The sequence below is a fragment of the Sminthopsis crassicaudata genome, chromosome 2, assembly GCF_048593235.1.
Source record: "Sminthopsis crassicaudata isolate SCR6 chromosome 2, ASM4859323v1, whole genome shotgun sequence".
NCBI lineage: Eukaryota > Metazoa > Chordata > Mammalia > Dasyuromorphia > Dasyuridae > Sminthopsis > Sminthopsis crassicaudata.
Genome location: NC_133618.1, coordinates 78,460,785 through 78,477,836, shown reverse-complemented (window position 1 = coordinate 78,477,836; position 17,052 = coordinate 78,460,785). Strand labels below are relative to the sequence as shown.

At 34.3% G+C, this 17,052-nt stretch overlaps 1 protein-coding gene across 9 annotated transcripts in view; it reads right to left on the bottom strand.

Annotated features, from left to right (window-relative positions):
- The window catches only part of RMDN2 (regulator of microtubule dynamics 2), an 81,956-nt gene that overhangs the window by 14,878 nt on the left and 50,026 nt on the right, over nucleotides 1–17,052 (bottom strand). For all 9 annotated transcript variants that reach the window (XM_074286607.1, XM_074286608.1, XM_074286609.1 and 6 more), the window contains 6 exons: nucleotides 16,766–16,826; nucleotides 9,375–9,450; nucleotides 7,055–7,132; nucleotides 5,188–5,286; nucleotides 2,371–2,424; nucleotides 2,209–2,289 (listed from right to left, as the gene is read on the bottom strand). In XM_074286607.1, the coding sequence (XP_074142708.1) occupies nucleotides 2,209–2,289; nucleotides 2,371–2,424; nucleotides 5,188–5,286; nucleotides 7,055–7,132; nucleotides 9,375–9,450; nucleotides 16,766–16,826 (449 nt within the window). The remainder of the gene's footprint in view (nucleotides 1–2,208; nucleotides 2,290–2,370; nucleotides 2,425–5,187; nucleotides 5,287–7,054; nucleotides 7,133–9,374; nucleotides 9,451–16,765; nucleotides 16,827–17,052) is intronic.

Genomic DNA, 17,052 nt, shown 5'->3' with positions numbered 1-17,052 from the left:
CCAACAAAGTGGGATCACAGAGAGTCAGACACAACTGAACAACAACTACACTGTCAATGACCTTGTGTCATTCATTTACAATTTCTCCCTTGCCCTATGGAGGGAAACCAGAAGCTCGTCTGTAACTTAGGACAGGTCCAGGAAGTTGTGACTTGGTCTTGGTCACATAGGTACTCTGATTCTGAGGCAGGGCTTGAATATAATATATTCTACAATGTAAGGTGAATGTGCTTGCTTTCCAATCTAGCATTCCTTGTCGCTGTCTTATTTTTTGGAATGGAGAGGAAGTGTAGAGGAACTAGATCTTTCAGATCTAGGGGCTTTAAATCCTCTCTGGTCCAGACTCATCCAGATTCTCGGAACCAAAAAGTTTTTAAACAGGATCAGTCTTTATCTAGAATATCCAGGGCAAAGTGCTCTGTCCCATGCTATTTGCTTCTCCTGTTTACAGTCTGAAATTGGGTCTGGCCTCTTTAGCTGCCTGATTCTGACAGGTTTTCACTGGTTATTTTTTTTTAAGGTTTTATGTATGAAAAATAACACAATAACTATTAATCCCAGCTTTGATCCCAGGCTTCTATCCCATCTAACATTCCTCAAATAGAATTTGGAAATTATGAGACAGCAATTAAAAAAAACATAAGATACAGTGGTCCTGTTCTATTTAAGCCTCATCTGAAGAAGGGAATTGGCTAAAAAAGGGACTAGATTTCCTCTGTTGCCACAACCATGGAAAAAAATAAGCAACTTTGGATCCTCTTTCTCAGACTGTGACTTAGAGAATATATTTAAGATGTGGCTGTGGTTATAAGAAAGCAAAAAGGGAGCAAAAAGCTTCCCTGATATCAGGAGAAAGCCTAGACGTAGACTGAGATACTAACAGGCTAGACTCCCTAAAGTCATTGGCACATTGTTAATCACTTGATGCTGTCAAAACTATGCCACTTCTAGGATGTGGCTCTTTTCAACAGTGAGGTGATTCAGGCCAGTTCCAATGGTCTTGTGATGAAGATAGCCATCTACATCCAGAGAGAGGACTGTGGGGATTGAATGTGGATAATAACAACACAGCATTTTCATTCTTTTTTGCTGTTGTTTGCTTGCATTTTGTTTTCTCTCAATTTTTTCCCTTTTTAATCTGATTTTTCTTGTGAAGCATGATATTTGTAGAAATATGTATAGAAGAACTGAACATGTTTAACATATATTGGATTACTTGCCATCTAGGGGAGGGGAGAGGAAAGGGAGGGAAAAAATTAGAACACAAGGGTTTTGCAAGGGTGAATGTTGAAAATTATCTATGCAAATGTTTTGAAAATAAAAAGCTTAAAAAATGTCACTTTCAGCACATGAATAGTGGGCTTCATGGGAAGTCATGGAATGTTATTGGCAAATGTGTGTTTAAATCCTAGTTTATGACTTCCCAGCAGGGTGGCAATTTCTGAAACTCAAGACTCCCTCCATATAGAACAAAAAGGAGACTAGACTAGAGAGCCCATGAGGGTCTTATTAGCTTTGATATCCTAAGATGTACTTTTTTGTTTTATTTCTCAGCTAAAGGTGTCTGTCTAGAATAGGGTCACATCACAAAAGGCGAGGGAGGAACAGGCATAACCAGAAAAGAAACAGGAGGAGATTTTCTCCCCTACAGGAGGTACAAGAGCCAAGACACAGGAGCTGGAGCCAGCAGAGATGTTTTCCGGCAGGCTTGCTTACTTTTTCCTTGTGTGGCCTCTTAAGGAGAATAGGGATTGAGAGAAAGTGCCAAGGTTTTAAACCCTGTTTCCAACTAGATCTCTGTTCCTTCCTATCCCTGTTTCTTCACTATGTCTGTGACATAATTTGTTCCTTGCTTTTTTATCTTGATGATTCTGTTTCCCCTTCTATCTCTTCCTATTCCAAGTAGGTATACTGTGTATTGACTGCTGCTTTACAGTTAGCTTGCCCTACACAAATACTTTTTCCTACATGACCAACCATGACTAGTATCATCCTTCTATTTACCAGTACAGAAAAAATCAAAGTCAAATGTCTTTGAATCAAATAAAGATTAAAATCCTGTTAAGCTAATTATATTTTAAGCCATATTTTAAGAAATACAATCTATTTACTTGTTCATATCTCTCTCTTCTTCTCTGAATCTCTCTCATAAGGAAAGAAAAGAGAGACAATAGAAAAGTTGAATTAGTCACCGTGATCTATATTTACCTTTGTGTTATCAGAAGAAACTAGCAAAGCAGCATCACAATACATCAAAGCATTTGCTTTATCTCCAAGTTCGTTGTAGCACTGAAAGAAAATAAATTAAAATAATGTACTAAAAAAAACAAACACAAACTCTCAAAACTTTCTTAAAATTATTTTAGTTACCTTTGCCAAATATACATAGTTGTACTTGGAATATCCAGGTTTTAACTCTTCTGCCTAGTCAAAGAATCAAAGCAAAAAAAAAAAAAAAAATGAAAACAAAAAGGGACAAGTGGAAATAATAACAAATGTTAAGAATAAAATTCATCAATTTTAAATGCCACAGTACAAATTTCATTATACCTATTCCAATAAGAGCATGTCTTTTTAATCAGTTATAACACTACATTCTTTTGCTTTTGAATTAATTTATAAAAAAATGTATTATCTTCACAGAAATTATCTTTATGCAAAAGATTTCTGAATTACATTTTCCCCTTGGAAATAAATATTTTTACTTAGACTCAAGCTAGTTTGGACAACTAAATTGTAAAAATATGCTTTGTAAGTATGGTATGGGAGAAAAGTGACTCAGTAACAATATCCATGAAAAAAAAAATAAGGACTCTTGGGAGTCAAGATGATGGCATGGAGGTAAAGCTAAATGAGTTTTAGAGCATCAGAACCCACAAAAAGACAAGAGTCAAGCAAATTTTCATTTGAAGACAATTTAGATGATCAGCTGGAAAGGTCTATTGCACCAAGGTGAAATAGCAGGTGTAGTCTCAGTGTAGACCACGCAGGACACCCTGGCCCCAAAAAGCCAGTAGTAGGCTCTGGGGCCTTTAATCAGGGGCAACACTGGCGGTTTTTCAGACCTCTTAGCCCATAGGCACTAAACATGACTTGGAAGGTTGGGCAGGAAAGATTTGTCTCAGTAGGGTGGGAGGGCCTTGGGAAACCAGGAAATCAGGAGTGGGTCTTGGGAGCTACCAAATTAGTGGGAGTAGCAGTGAATTCTGGAAGTCTTAGCCCACAGACTGTGAAGGGCTCAAAGAGTTGGTCAGAAGGAGGTCTCTTTACTACACTGAGGCTTTTTCCATAATCAGATCCAAGACATAGTTCCTGGCTCACAGTCCCAGGGTAAGGTGAACCATTAGCACTAGGACTTATTGCCAGAGTCTATCAGAGACCCTCCTGACAACTTCAGGACAAGAGTGCCTATGGTCCCCCATGGACCAGAGCACAGGCCAGGAGAGGAGTAAGATCTCTCCTTAGACAACAGTCCCGTGGAAGAACTGAAAACTCATAGGTCCTGAGAAGGCTCTCTGAAAATAACCACACAAAGACCTGAATTTTGGATATTGCACTCTACTCTGGAAACAGAGCCCTACATTTAACAAAGAGTTAAAAGCTGAATAATAGGCTGTAAAATATGTAAACAGAAAAAAATATTGTGACCACAGAAAGTTAATATGGTAAAAAGAAAGATTAAAACACATACTCAGGAGAAACTAACAAAGACAAAGTTCCTACATCCAAAACCTCCAAGAAAAATTCTAGGTGTTATAAGAGCAGCTATCAAGTATATGTAGTCTTTATGCTTAAGGACTTTAGAACCTAGCTAGGCCAATAAGTCAAAATACGCACAGAGAATAAGAAAAAATTTGTAGTTAAGTACAATATTATGGTTTTAACTATAAAAGCTTTATGGGAAGAAATGCAGAAGGCAGAAAGAAATTATTATTGGCCAAAGTGGTTGGGAAAGGCTTCTTAGAGAATGTATTCCTTGATCTAGGCCTTGAAGAATAGGTAAAATTTGGATAGGTGGAAAGAAAAGGAAAGAGAGCATTCCTGAAGCTTAGCAAATACTGTCAAAATGTTCACCTATTCTGATTACAGGTAACTAAGTGCTCTTAAGACGGAAATATCCTTACAATAAAACTAGGCAATTTATCTATCCATCAAAGAAATAAGGATAGGGAGAATGGATCTGTGATTTCAATGGAACAGTAACCCCAGGTAAAGAAACCACCTTCTTATCAGGGTCACACCTATGGTTATATAATTTAGAGTTAGATAGCCAGTATATGTCAGAGATGGGACTTGAACTTAAGACATTGCTGACTCAAAGGCCAGCTTTTTCTCCAACATGGAATACTACCTGTTCTCAAGCTACCATAATTAGATGGAAATATAATCTGACATTCGTTAGCTCACCCAAACCTTACCTTTTACTTGAGTTAATGAGAGGAAATATCTATTAAGAAGGGATAACCTATGTGAAAAATTGTCCTAATTTCCAGACCATGTAGACTCAGTAGAAACAAAACTGTCCAGTAAAGAAGTGAGAGTAATGGTTAGATGATAGTAGATGGGACAGTTCTCAGGGGCTCCTCTGAGATTTACATCAGTTCAAGAGATCAAGAGACTTACACCACATTGCATGAGCCCTATCTGGAGGACTAAGGAAGAGAACAAGTATAAGCATACCAAAAAATAAGGAGGTATACATGTGCTATGAATTGTACCAATGGAAATAGTAGTTTCATAAAAGAAAATATAAAATGTCTAAAAGAAATATAAAAAGTACACTGGCCTTCAGGTTTATAAGTTAGGCTGATGTGGTTTTAGTTTGTGTGACTTGTACACCAGAGCCTAATCATTCCTTTTGAATTTAAGAAGTTCAGTGAAGATCCTAAAAAGTTTAAAAATTGGTTTTTGCCAGATTTCATTTATTAGCTTAAGCAAAATAATTCAAATTATTTGGGTAAAGATTTTTTGTCTGGAGATATATCATTCTTTCGCAAGAAAGTGTCATTTATTACATGTCAAAGGTAATTTGAAAACTCCAATTGTCACATGGTATTTTATATAAGAATTTTAACTTCAAGTCAATAATTTTATAGAACTATGTTCTTTACTTAACTGGGACTCTGTCAACACTGTATACATAGGCAATTAAACTTTTTAAAACCAAAAATAGGTAGCCAGGATTACCTTCAGGAAGTTACTCAAAGCATCCTCTATACTCGAAGTTGGTACCATCCCAAAAAGAGTAGAGGCCATTTTCTTCTCCATCCAAGTCAATTTGAAAACCTATAGAAAAACACCCCATTTGGCTGATTGTTTTTGACTGAGCAATTTTTGTTATTTGACCTTCTATTGATAGACATTAAAGTAATTAAAAAGAGTTCTAATTAAATTAATTCTAAGGGAAAATGTAATCCATAAGGGTTAATAATAAAAATTATTTTAGAAATTGTTATGGATTAAGAAGTTTTAGAAAAGGAACTATTCATAAGAATTCCACTTAACTCATATTGGATGTGAAGATCATATAATATTTTTATTCATAAGATATGTTAGGCATTATTTTAGTGCAATTTCAAGACATAGATTTTTTAGTGCAATTCAAGACATAGCTTTTTATGTAATAGATGTGTTTAGTTCCTATCCCAGAAAATGAATCATAAAGATTAATGTCCCATAACATGAAAAACACTTTAAAAATGCACTAGTGTACTATTTTTATATTCACTGTAACACAATCATTTGTTTTGATAAATCAATACAATCAAAAAATACTAAGAAGCTATTATGTTAGGCACTGTGCTAAGTAATAGGATTACAAAAAGGAAAGAAAAGCAGTTCCTGGTCTCAAAAAACTTATTCTAATGGAAGAGATGACATGGAAACAAAAAGATATTTGTAACATGTTGATACATAAATAGGTATATACAAAATGCAGCCATTAGGAGCAAGCACTAGCATTTGGGGAAACCAGGAAAGGGTTTATACAGAAAGTTGCACTTGAGTTGAGTCTCAAAGGAAATTAGTGATTTTGTCAAGTTACCTATTTTGTTAAATTTATTTTTTTCAATATTTTCCAAATATCTGGGTCCTTATTTGGGAGCAGCCTGCTGGACATATCTGACATCTTTGGGCACCCCTTCTTTACCCCGACATGTAATCCAGATATTCATCACCTTAAATCTGGATTGTTCCTATAATCTTCTTGGTAGCCCTGACATCAATTTCTCCCTTCTTCAAATTGTTCTTCCCACAGCTGCAAAAACCATGTTACTGTGGCACTCCACTCCAAAAACTTGTTTCTTACTGCTTAGACTATGTGATTGAAGCTCCTTGGCTGGGTATTTAAGACCTTTTAAAAGCTAGCACCAACTTGTCCTGGTGACCATTCATACCACCTCTTGTAGGTGCTTAAGAAATGATAATGATGCATGGATTCACTTTGCCCTAGTCAAACTCTATTTCTAGCTATCCCCTGAATTTAGTATGCTGAATAGCACTATGGGGACTTCACAAAAGCCCCTTTCCACATATGATCTATCCTTTTCTCATCTCTACTGCATGGTTTACTAGATATTAGGCACTTAGTAAATGTTTATTTCTGTATTCCAGAATCCTTCCAGGCTCAACTCACATCCTCTCCATTGAGCAATCTTTGTTGCTTCCCCCAAGGATCAATGCTCTCTCATTCCTCAGTTATGCCTGGGGCTACTTTGGCTGGATCTCCTCTTTTCCAGCCTTCCATAGTGCCCTTTTCATATTCTACTGGTGTTCTGTAGTGCTCCTCTTCAGGAGAATGGAAGCTCCTTGGAAGTAGAGACTATTTATTGTTTTCTATCTCAGACCTGAAGCACAAGACCTTGTGCACAAATAGTAGATACTTACTGGACCTTTGATTTAAGATAGTTATTTTAAAAAATGCTGAGACGGGAAGGAGGAAGAACATAAAGAGAAATTTTACATCTGTGACTAAGATTTATACTGGTTAATTAAATGAACTCAGAATAGCAAATGTGTTTTTCTGTAACATGATGCTCAGATGAGATCTACTTACAGAATAACAGTATCTTCCATTGAGATAATACAATAGGGGCTCATCAGGTATGAGTTCTAATGCTTTATCTAGATGTTGCTGAAAGAAAATCAATCAAAAATAACATTATTTAACAAGTTTAAGGCATTATTGAGCTTTATGAATTGTATAGAGACCTGGAAAATTTTTTTAAAAATCATATGACTATTTATAGTACCATAATGTTCAAAACTAATTTGTTACTACTGTTAGAAACATCATTTCAAAAACACATCAATTTAAAGGGAAAACACTGGTGACCAAATATGAAATATTCAAAATACTTAATTCTCATCTCCTTGCAGTTTAACTTAATACACAGAGTGAGGCAGACAAATTTCTAAAAGGCTGAGTCAGCATGAAACATAAAATAACCAAGTGAAAAAAGCAAAGTCAAATTCTCCAGGCATGGCCAAAATGACCCCATTTTGACATAGATAATTTCGCAATCAAAAAAAAGTAACTTGCAGCCCAATCCTAAGTCTCATAGATCTCCCTGGACATTTGATGAGTCTTTTGTAACTAAAAAGTCTTTAGGTATTCTTTTATTTAACACTATATTCTCCAAACTATAGAATAACTATGGAAAATTTTAATCTTAAATTGATTCCCATGGTCACATTTCTACACTATGACTGTTACCTAATTTTATCTAACTGTTCTAATTAGGTTTTAGTGTCCCTTTTGGTATTTGTTTAATATCTTTTATAAATGCTTTATGATTTAGCCAAGCATTTTTCTATAAAACAGGTTATAAGACGGGTAAGTATTCCCAAATGTGGATGTCTGCACAATGGGTTTCTATCAAGCAAAGTATATCTAGTCTGTAGTCCAAAGCTAAAAAGGAATGATTTGATGATTATTTAATATTTGGGTTTTTCTTCTTAAGGAAATGATAATTCATATTGCAAATTTTTCTATCAGAAATAGCAACAAAATAGCACTAACTATAAGCATTATTGACATTACTAATTGTTATGTTATTTAATTGTATTCTAGGATCACAGATGTTCCTCATGTTCTTTTACATACAATGGGCATGATTTTATTAAAAAGAGGAAAAATTGATTTCTTCTGAGAGGAAAATTGTTTTCAATACCAAGGCATGAAAATAAGGTTGAGAAATATGTGACTTTAAAAAAATAAAAGCTTTTTATTTTCAAAATACATGCAAAGATAGTATTCAACATTCACCCTTGCAGAACCTTATGTTCCAAATTTTTCTCCCTCTCTTCTCCCCATCTCTTCCTCTAGACAGCAAGTAATCCAAGATAGGTTAAACATGTACAATTCTTCTAAACATATCTCCATATTTATCATGCTGCTATGTAACTTTTTTAAAAAGAAAAAAAGTGTGAGATCAGGAAAAAATTTCATTTGTATATTTGAATATCATTACTTTATAATATAACAAGTTTAAAAATGTTTAGAAACATGTAGAAAGGAGAATGATAATGAAAGATAGCACTACTACAAAAATATGTACAAAACTTAAACATCTGATTTTAAAAGGAATATAAAATAGCAGATGTAAGGATAGCTGTTATGCATAGGTAGATAGCACTGAATTTTGGATTTCATTTCCATCAAATGGCATCTGTATTGGGCACAGTGGATAGATCACTGAACCTAGGACTGGGAAGATCTAAGTTCAAATGCTGACATTTATTAGCGGGTTGATGATGTGCAAGTCATTTAAGCCTATTTGCCTCAGTTTCTTCATCTGTAAAATGAGCTGGTAAAGGAAATGACAAACCACTCTAATATCTTTGCCAAGAGAACCCTAAATAGGATCACTGAGAGTCAGACATGACTGAAAAGGACCAAACAATAAATAATATTACAAAAACGTAAAAGTTTTAGCACAATAAAGTTTTTACAATATATATAATATAATATAATATAATATATATATATATATAGGTGGTCATACATTATAAATATAAAGCTAAAATGAAAAGAACTAAAATATATTTACTTCAACTCGGAGATACATTTTCAAAAAAAGATGTTGATAGATTTTTTTTTTTCTACTAATATGCAAGATTGTTATTTGGTCTCACAAAGCTATGACTACATGGTTAGTTAATTTGCTAATATAAGCAACATTCATCTGCTGTTTAGTTTCTCTTAGCTTAAAATTATGAATCCATACTCATTTTCAATCATACTCATTTTACTGACAAAGCCATTTAAATTCATTGTTAAAAAAGATAAGGAAATCCAAATATTATATATGATTTTGTTGAATAACTTAATTTTAACAACTTCATTTATATTAAAAAATAATTTTAAAAGATACCTTAAATAGATGGCCATATTTGATTTTATGTTGTAATCCCCCACACTCAGCAAAAAAGCCGCATAAAGAACCATACCTAAAAAGATATCACAATTAAAATAGTGACATTTTGAATTAAATAGTTTCAAATTAAACAATAAAAATTATTGATTCAGTCAGCAGTAATCAAAGGTATTCCTACAAATTTAAGAAAAATAAAAATGAAAAACCTTAAAATTAGAGACTTTCCAACCGAATAATAAAATAATAAATATCCTTTATGTAAATAATACCATTTCTGGACATTTTATTCTTTTATATTTTTATAATATTCTTTTTTATAACAGTATGTATATACACATATAATTATTGTTCTATGGACAATATGTTTCTCTGGAATTATATTATTAATATTAGGCACACACAGGGCTGTTTTAAATATGCATATCAGATACAAATTATTTTGTATCAAATATGTACTGTACATAAGAGGGACTTAATAAATGTTTATTGAATTAAATGAATATATATTATACAGTACATATCTAATATACAGAGTAACTGCAAGGTAGTTCTAGATGGCAAAGAGCAGCAGCAGCAGCTAGAACTCAGAAAAGGCATTCTGCAGGTGGTGATATTTAAACTGAGTTATGAAGGAAGTTAGAGAAACTAAGATAAGGAGGTGAAAAAGGAGAACATTTCAGGCATCCAGGGACAGCCAGGGCAAAGATACAGAGAGAAAAGATGGAAGAATAGCAAGTGGGAAGGCCAGTGTAGCAGATCATAAAATATATAGGGTAAGAATATTTAAAATGACTGAAAGGTAGGAATATTTTTTTAAAACTTTAAATGTCAAATAGTGAAGCCAATATATGCTTTGGATAGTACTAAATAGGTTATCTCTGGACATTACTGGGGAGTGGGGTAAAATGGTCAGATCATTATTTTAGAAAAATAATGTTGATGGTTGAAGGATTAGAGTAAGGAGAGATGAGGCGGGGAGACCAATTAGGCAACTACTCCAATAGCTCAGATAAGGAGGGGCTGAATAACTGGAGAAAGGGGATCTTGTAGAGACAGAAATGATAGGTTTGGTGAAGATAAGGTATAAAGGAAGACACTAGGGTACCTGGAGCAACAGGGTTCCCTGAACAGCAATATGTAAGTTTGGAAGAAGGAAGGTTTTGGGAGAAATATAATGAGTTCTGTTTTAGACATGTTGAATTTGATACCAATGAGATATCCACTTTGTGATGTCCAGGAAGGAAAACGGATGTAATACTGGATTGCAGTTCAGGAAAGAGCCTGAAGATGGATCTGGGAGTCATCTGGATAAAGATAGTAACTGACCCCCCCATGGGAACTGATGAGATCACCAAATTAGTGCTAATTTACAACAAAATCATTCATTTTTAAAGGCACTTAGTGACAAACATAGAAAGTAGGTAAGATTAAATGATAAATTATTATTTTCATTTTGTAGTTAAGTCTAATTGATAAATTATTATTTTTATTTTAAGAAAAAAATCCAAAGGCCCAGAAAACAGGCACTGATCTTAGTCATTGCTTATCATCTAATCTCTATCCTGTCTCTTGAAATATGTCCTCAAACCCTAACCCAAACGTCTTTCCCAGTTCTCAAAAATGGGGATTAAGCAAATCTTCATGTTTTGCCCCAGATAAATTCCACTTTTTATTTTTTTCACTCTAATACAGGTCCTGGAGATTTCTAATTACTCCAGGTCTAAGTCCTGATGCCATCTTTTGTTTCTTCATCTGTATCACTGACTGCCTACATAACACATACCTGCCAATTTTGACCCTTTGTTAGGATTTCCCCAAAAAGCACCTAGCTGGATAGGATGTGAAAGAACAGATGGAGTCACTAATTCATCCTTTTTAGTACTATCTATTTCACCTAATCACACCCTGACCCTTGTTCATGAACCTTGAACTTCAGCTTCTGATCACGATGTACTATTGATTTAGGTCTTAATGGTTTCAGGGATCTCAGAGAATTTAATACATTTTAGCCCAATCCAGTCTAAAGAAATCCTCCCCAGGCAAAATCCATTCCAATTGTGGTAAAAGTTATTTTGAGACTATACTGGGAATCTAGATGCTCTGGTACATGTTAAAACCGGGAAACCCTTTTGGGTTGGACTTTGGGTTACTCTGATATATTTTTTCCCCATGAGAAGGGAATAACCTTACCACATGTAATTCATGTTCTGGGAGGTAGATCCTTTCACTCTTACCTTCCTTCTTACAACTGGTCTTATGGACTTGTGAAATAACAGGATTCTATGGCTCTAGTTCTGGTGTGATGGCTCAATCTAGGCTGACAATTCAAGGTCCTTCAGGAAATCCTAAAGTTAGCTCTGAGGCAAAATTGACAGCTGTGGCTGGATTTCTCCTAACTCTGACAAGATTGGGCCCTTGAAACTCTTATTATTTATGATCACTATGCTTTTCCTCTGCTCTGTAATCTATACTTAACCAGTTCTCTGTGCCTTCTAATAATGCAGATTACCCCTCATCTACACTACCTAATCCTATATGATTTCTGTCCATGTCTTTCTATGAATCCTTCATAGAGGAGCTTCCTAACACAATAGATTTTTATCACGGTACATATTATAAATAATTATAAATTGAAATATAAATTATAAATATAATGTAAATATAAATTATTAACATAATACAAATATTTTAATGTTATATGCATCATATAATATAATGTATACTTTATATGATAAATATATAAAATCATATATAATTTACATCCATTTTTATATATATATATGCGTATATATCTCTCACATTTTATATGCCATAGTTTTGCTTATTCTCTTTAAACTCTCAACTTTATGTAGCCTTTAAATGACAAGGTAAAACTCAATAGAAGATTACATGAAGAAATGCCCTAAGGATGAGAGATTTATCTATACAGCTCTGAAAGATAGTACTAATGAGAGGCAGATTTTATATATTAGGGAAATTTTACTAAATTATCAGATCTATCCTAAAATGAAAAGGTTATTTTATGAGATACTGAACATCCAATCATTGAAAGAATTCAGAGTCTGGATTATCACCTATGAGAGATGCTGTAAAGGGGACTCCAATGAATGACTTTGGGGAGCCTTTCCAACTTTGAAATTCAGGATTCTATGACTATTTTTATCATTATAATTAATTAGTAGTATTGCTTTTGTTTATATTGTTAGTGTGTACAGACTGCTGGGATGGACCATGAAGAATAAAGTTTCACATGTAAATTGTATCATCATTTGAGAATTAATCATATCAGAAACTCCTGCTCTATAATCTTATACCCCCATCTAGTGGTTCAACTGAGAATCAGAAATAATGACAAAGTGAAGCAGTACTGTTTTCTTTGAATTAACTGTGAACCATCCTTGAAATAAATGATAAACACTTAACTCTTTAAGCTTTATATCAATGCCAGCTACTATTTTAGAAAAAAGTCACTCTCTCCAGCTTGTCTAGTGGGACTTCAGATAAAAACAGTTCTTTTTTTATACTTTTCTATTATAATTTTTCATTTAAAATTCTATGGAATATAGGGAGATAAAACAACTTTTTATAGATTATTGAAAGCATTAGGATATAATCTCATATTTGAATACTGACACTAAGAACATTGACAGTATAACTCCTGTAGCAAACAGGATGATGGGGATACGTTACACACCTCATTTTGCTTCCATATCACTTAGATTACTTCAGGAAGCTTCATATAGTTTAAAAGTTTTCATTCTACTCAGTTTTGAGACTCATCTGGTATTTGGTATAGGAATAGCTATTAAAGCATCATTCTTAAGTTTTAGAGACCAAGACTGTAACCAGATAATTCAGGGAAAAAGTTTGAAAAACTAAGGCCATTCACCAAGAACTCTCTATTCTTGTTGCCCTCCTCATTTCATGTCATTCAGTTTCTTTCTCCCTCTCTTTCCTCTTTCACCCTATTTCACATAATGAGATAGCCTTTCTGCTTACTGAGGTAAACTATTTTCTTAGCATATCCCAATCTATCCCAATATCTTCAACAGTTGCCCTAAAATTCCCACTTTATCACTAATCTGAAATAATTCCCTTTATGTTGGCTCCATCAATCTGTCCCTATTAGCCTACGTGTCTCTCCCTTTTACAGTTGAACTCTGAGAAACTTATCTATAAGAGCAAGTCCACTACCTTTTCCCTCACTTCTTAACTTTGCAGTTTGGCTTCTGACTTAATCATTCAACTGAAACTACTTTCTACAAACCTCCTAGTGATCTCTTACTGTCTAATTTGATGGCCTTTTCTCAGTCCTTATCCTTCTTGACTTCTCTGTTGTCTTTGATCCTATTTCTCCTAGACACTCTCATCTTGACAGGTTTGTGTGATACTGCTCTCTCCTACTTATTCTACCTGGGTCCATTCCATCTGTCTCCTCTGATAGATCTTCATTCAGGTTGTATCTATTAACTGTAAGTATTACATTATTCTGAGCCCTCTACTCTTTCTCTTTCTATGCTATTTCATCATTTCATCATTACCCAGGGATTCCATTATCATAGAATCTCTATGGAGATTATTCTAAGAATTTTTTATCTAGTTCTATCTCTCTTCTCTTCTTCAGTCTCACATACTGTTTATTGGGCATCTTAAACTGGATGCCCCTTAGATATCTTAAACCTGATATTTTCCTCATCATCCTCCCACCACTCCCACCAAATCTCTCCCTTTTTCCTTACTGCCCTATAACCGTCAAAGGCTCTTAGTTACCCAGGCTTGCAAACAAAATATTATCCTCCCCTCTTTATTCATTCTTATTCCCCTTATCCAACCACCCCAGTGTAGGCTCTCATCACCTCACACCTGGAATACTTATATAGCTTTCTACTTCATTTTCCTGTCTCAAGATTCTTCCTATTCCAGTCCACTTTCTCCTCAGCTATCACAGAGATCTCCTAAAGTGTAGGTCCGATTGACCATGTTCATTCCTTTTACTCAGTAATCAGGATCACTAATAATCATCTGGGGCAGTATTTGAATTTAAGCTTTCCTAATTCTAAGTCCCACCCTACTTATTCACTGCCCATTTAGCCATGAGGGGAAGTATTGTTTCAATTTTATCTTTGTAGCCCTGGTACCTAGCAATTTTTTTGCATGTAGTAGGCATTTAATTATTGTTGTTTGTCCTTCATTCTCAAAGAGGACCATGGCATCAGGGAGGTGAGGCCATGACATGTAAGTGAATTATATTTGAGTGATGGAAGGCTGGGCAAGGTCCCCTACCTCACTTTCTCCTCCAGAGTCATTTGGGTCCAGTGCCAGATACAGATCAGAACAACTGGAGATGCCCTGGAGGCAATTGGGAGATCTTGGCCTTTTTAAGCTAAGATCTTCAGCAGGTCTCAGTTTGATTGCTTACTGACTAACTGATAAGTCAGGAAAAAGTAAAAAAAGTAAAGAAACATAAGAACAATCCTAGCCACTAAGAAACTTATCTGCCATCTTGTAAAGTCACATCTATAGATGGTACACTTATATAGAAAAAGAATGTAAGCTGGACCTCCGTTCACTGGGTAGTCCCATGTCTCAGACAATGAAGAGAGATCTGAAAATGAAGAGAATGTCTACATGCTACTATGGTACACAAAGATGAAAGCATTTGCCAAAGATCTTAGTGGTTTAAGACAAGCTGAATTGGGAGTTGAAATATTTCACAATAAAATCTAAACTGATATTTAAGCAAGGATCCACTTCTTGACCAACAAGAGCCTGCCTCTAGCAGAAAAGGCTTTCTGAGAAACATCAGATTATTCTGTTTGTATTGCTTCCTGCCTTTTCACCAGGTTTTATGCTTCTGTTTTATCATCTGTCTCTGTGGAGAAAATTGATGGCTGGATCCTAGGTTAATCTCTGTCATGATTTTTCTCAACCTACTTTTAAAGCATGATCTTTCAAATGAACTTTGCTCAAGAGTTGGCCTGACAATTTCAATGCAATGCTTAAACACGAAAAGATTCTAAACACCAAAACAAACTGGCTTGCAATTTGAGGTACTAGAGGGTGCTGTTTCCCCCAACAACACTGTATTTCAGACAAAATATACCTATAAGGCAGTTTGAATTATTTTATAAACTGTTATATTAACAGTTTCTCTTAAATAGAATAATTCTTCATAAAACAACCCAGAAAATATCATATTCTACTGCAACTACATTTGACCTCTTTTCATAACCTGCCCTGGGTAAATCTTAGTACTTTAGCAGTTTCTTTCTCACCTAAAGCCCATGAGCTAAAAGACCAGAGAATATCTGTTATGAAAAAAACTATGTGTATATGAACAAAATTTTCCAGTGTCACTATCACTTTCTCAGTAAGTGCTATGATTCAGGACCCTCCTCTTATTTCCATATGTGATTTGTATTTGCAAGTTTTTCCCAGCATGACATAAAATCCCAGAAACTACTCTGTACTTAAAGTATTTCAAAATAATATGTACTATAATTAGAAATAACCTTTGAAAAAATAGGAGAATCATTTTAGGGGTCTTAAAATTATAATAGGAAGAAACCCTTGTTTTATTTGTCATAGGTGTCTTTGGCTCGTATCAGGATTCAGTTTTCTACTTGATACTTGAGCAAGGATCTCAAAATTTTTTATCTATATTTTACTGGTATTGTTATTGCCAAAGTCTTGTGGTCTTGTGTGTGTGTGTGTGTGTGTGTGTGTGTGTTGTGTATGTATTTCAAAATGACAAGAATATACATATAAAATAGCTTTAATTATATTTAGTCAAAAACATAACAACTCAAATTTTCTGTCACTAAACAGATTTATTTTTTTGTTAAATAGATATATGGAACATTTTGGAGATTTTAATGTTTCCACATTTAACAAAATATTTATGTATTTCATCTTCATGAAAATACCATTAAGTTGAACTAAAAGTGACATGCTGCATTTAGCTACTGTGTATAGGAAGCAGAGTGTTAACAGTGGAACAAAGTATCTTGGTTCCTAGTATTGGGCTAGGCCACGAACTAGCAATAAAAGTTTAGGAAAGTTATTTATGTTCTTTATTTCCCAGATTCATGAAAGGGACTGAAATAGATTAATTCCTAAGGTATCTTTCAACTCTCATATTTAATGGTCAAAATTCTAGTTCAAGATTTAAACCATGATACCATCTCTAACAACTTCAATAAATAACCTAATGTAGCTGGATAATCAAAGTCAGAGATGATATAAAGGGGAATGTAAAGCTAAATATTGTCATATGCTATGTATATGTCATATGAATGTAAAGATCTGTATTAACTAGGGTCAAAAGAATTACAGCTATAATTTCTAAAGGAGATTTTAGAAGAAACAAAAAAATCGTCTTTACTTACCACAGGTGACAATATCCATTCTTGGGAGCCTGAGAAACTATTCTTTCACCTAGGTCTTTTCCTGTAAAATAAATATACTTATTCAGAACTTTATTCTCTTACTAAGTGAACATCAATTGCAGGAATATGTGATAGGTAAGAGAAGGCTTTGGAAAGGCATAATGTTTCATACAGAATGGGAATTAAATCTGTTCTGCTTGTTCCCCGAAGGCAAAACGCAAGAGAGGTAAATGAGAGTTGCAAAGAGATGAATTTAGGTTTGATGTGAGGAAAAACTTCTTAATAGG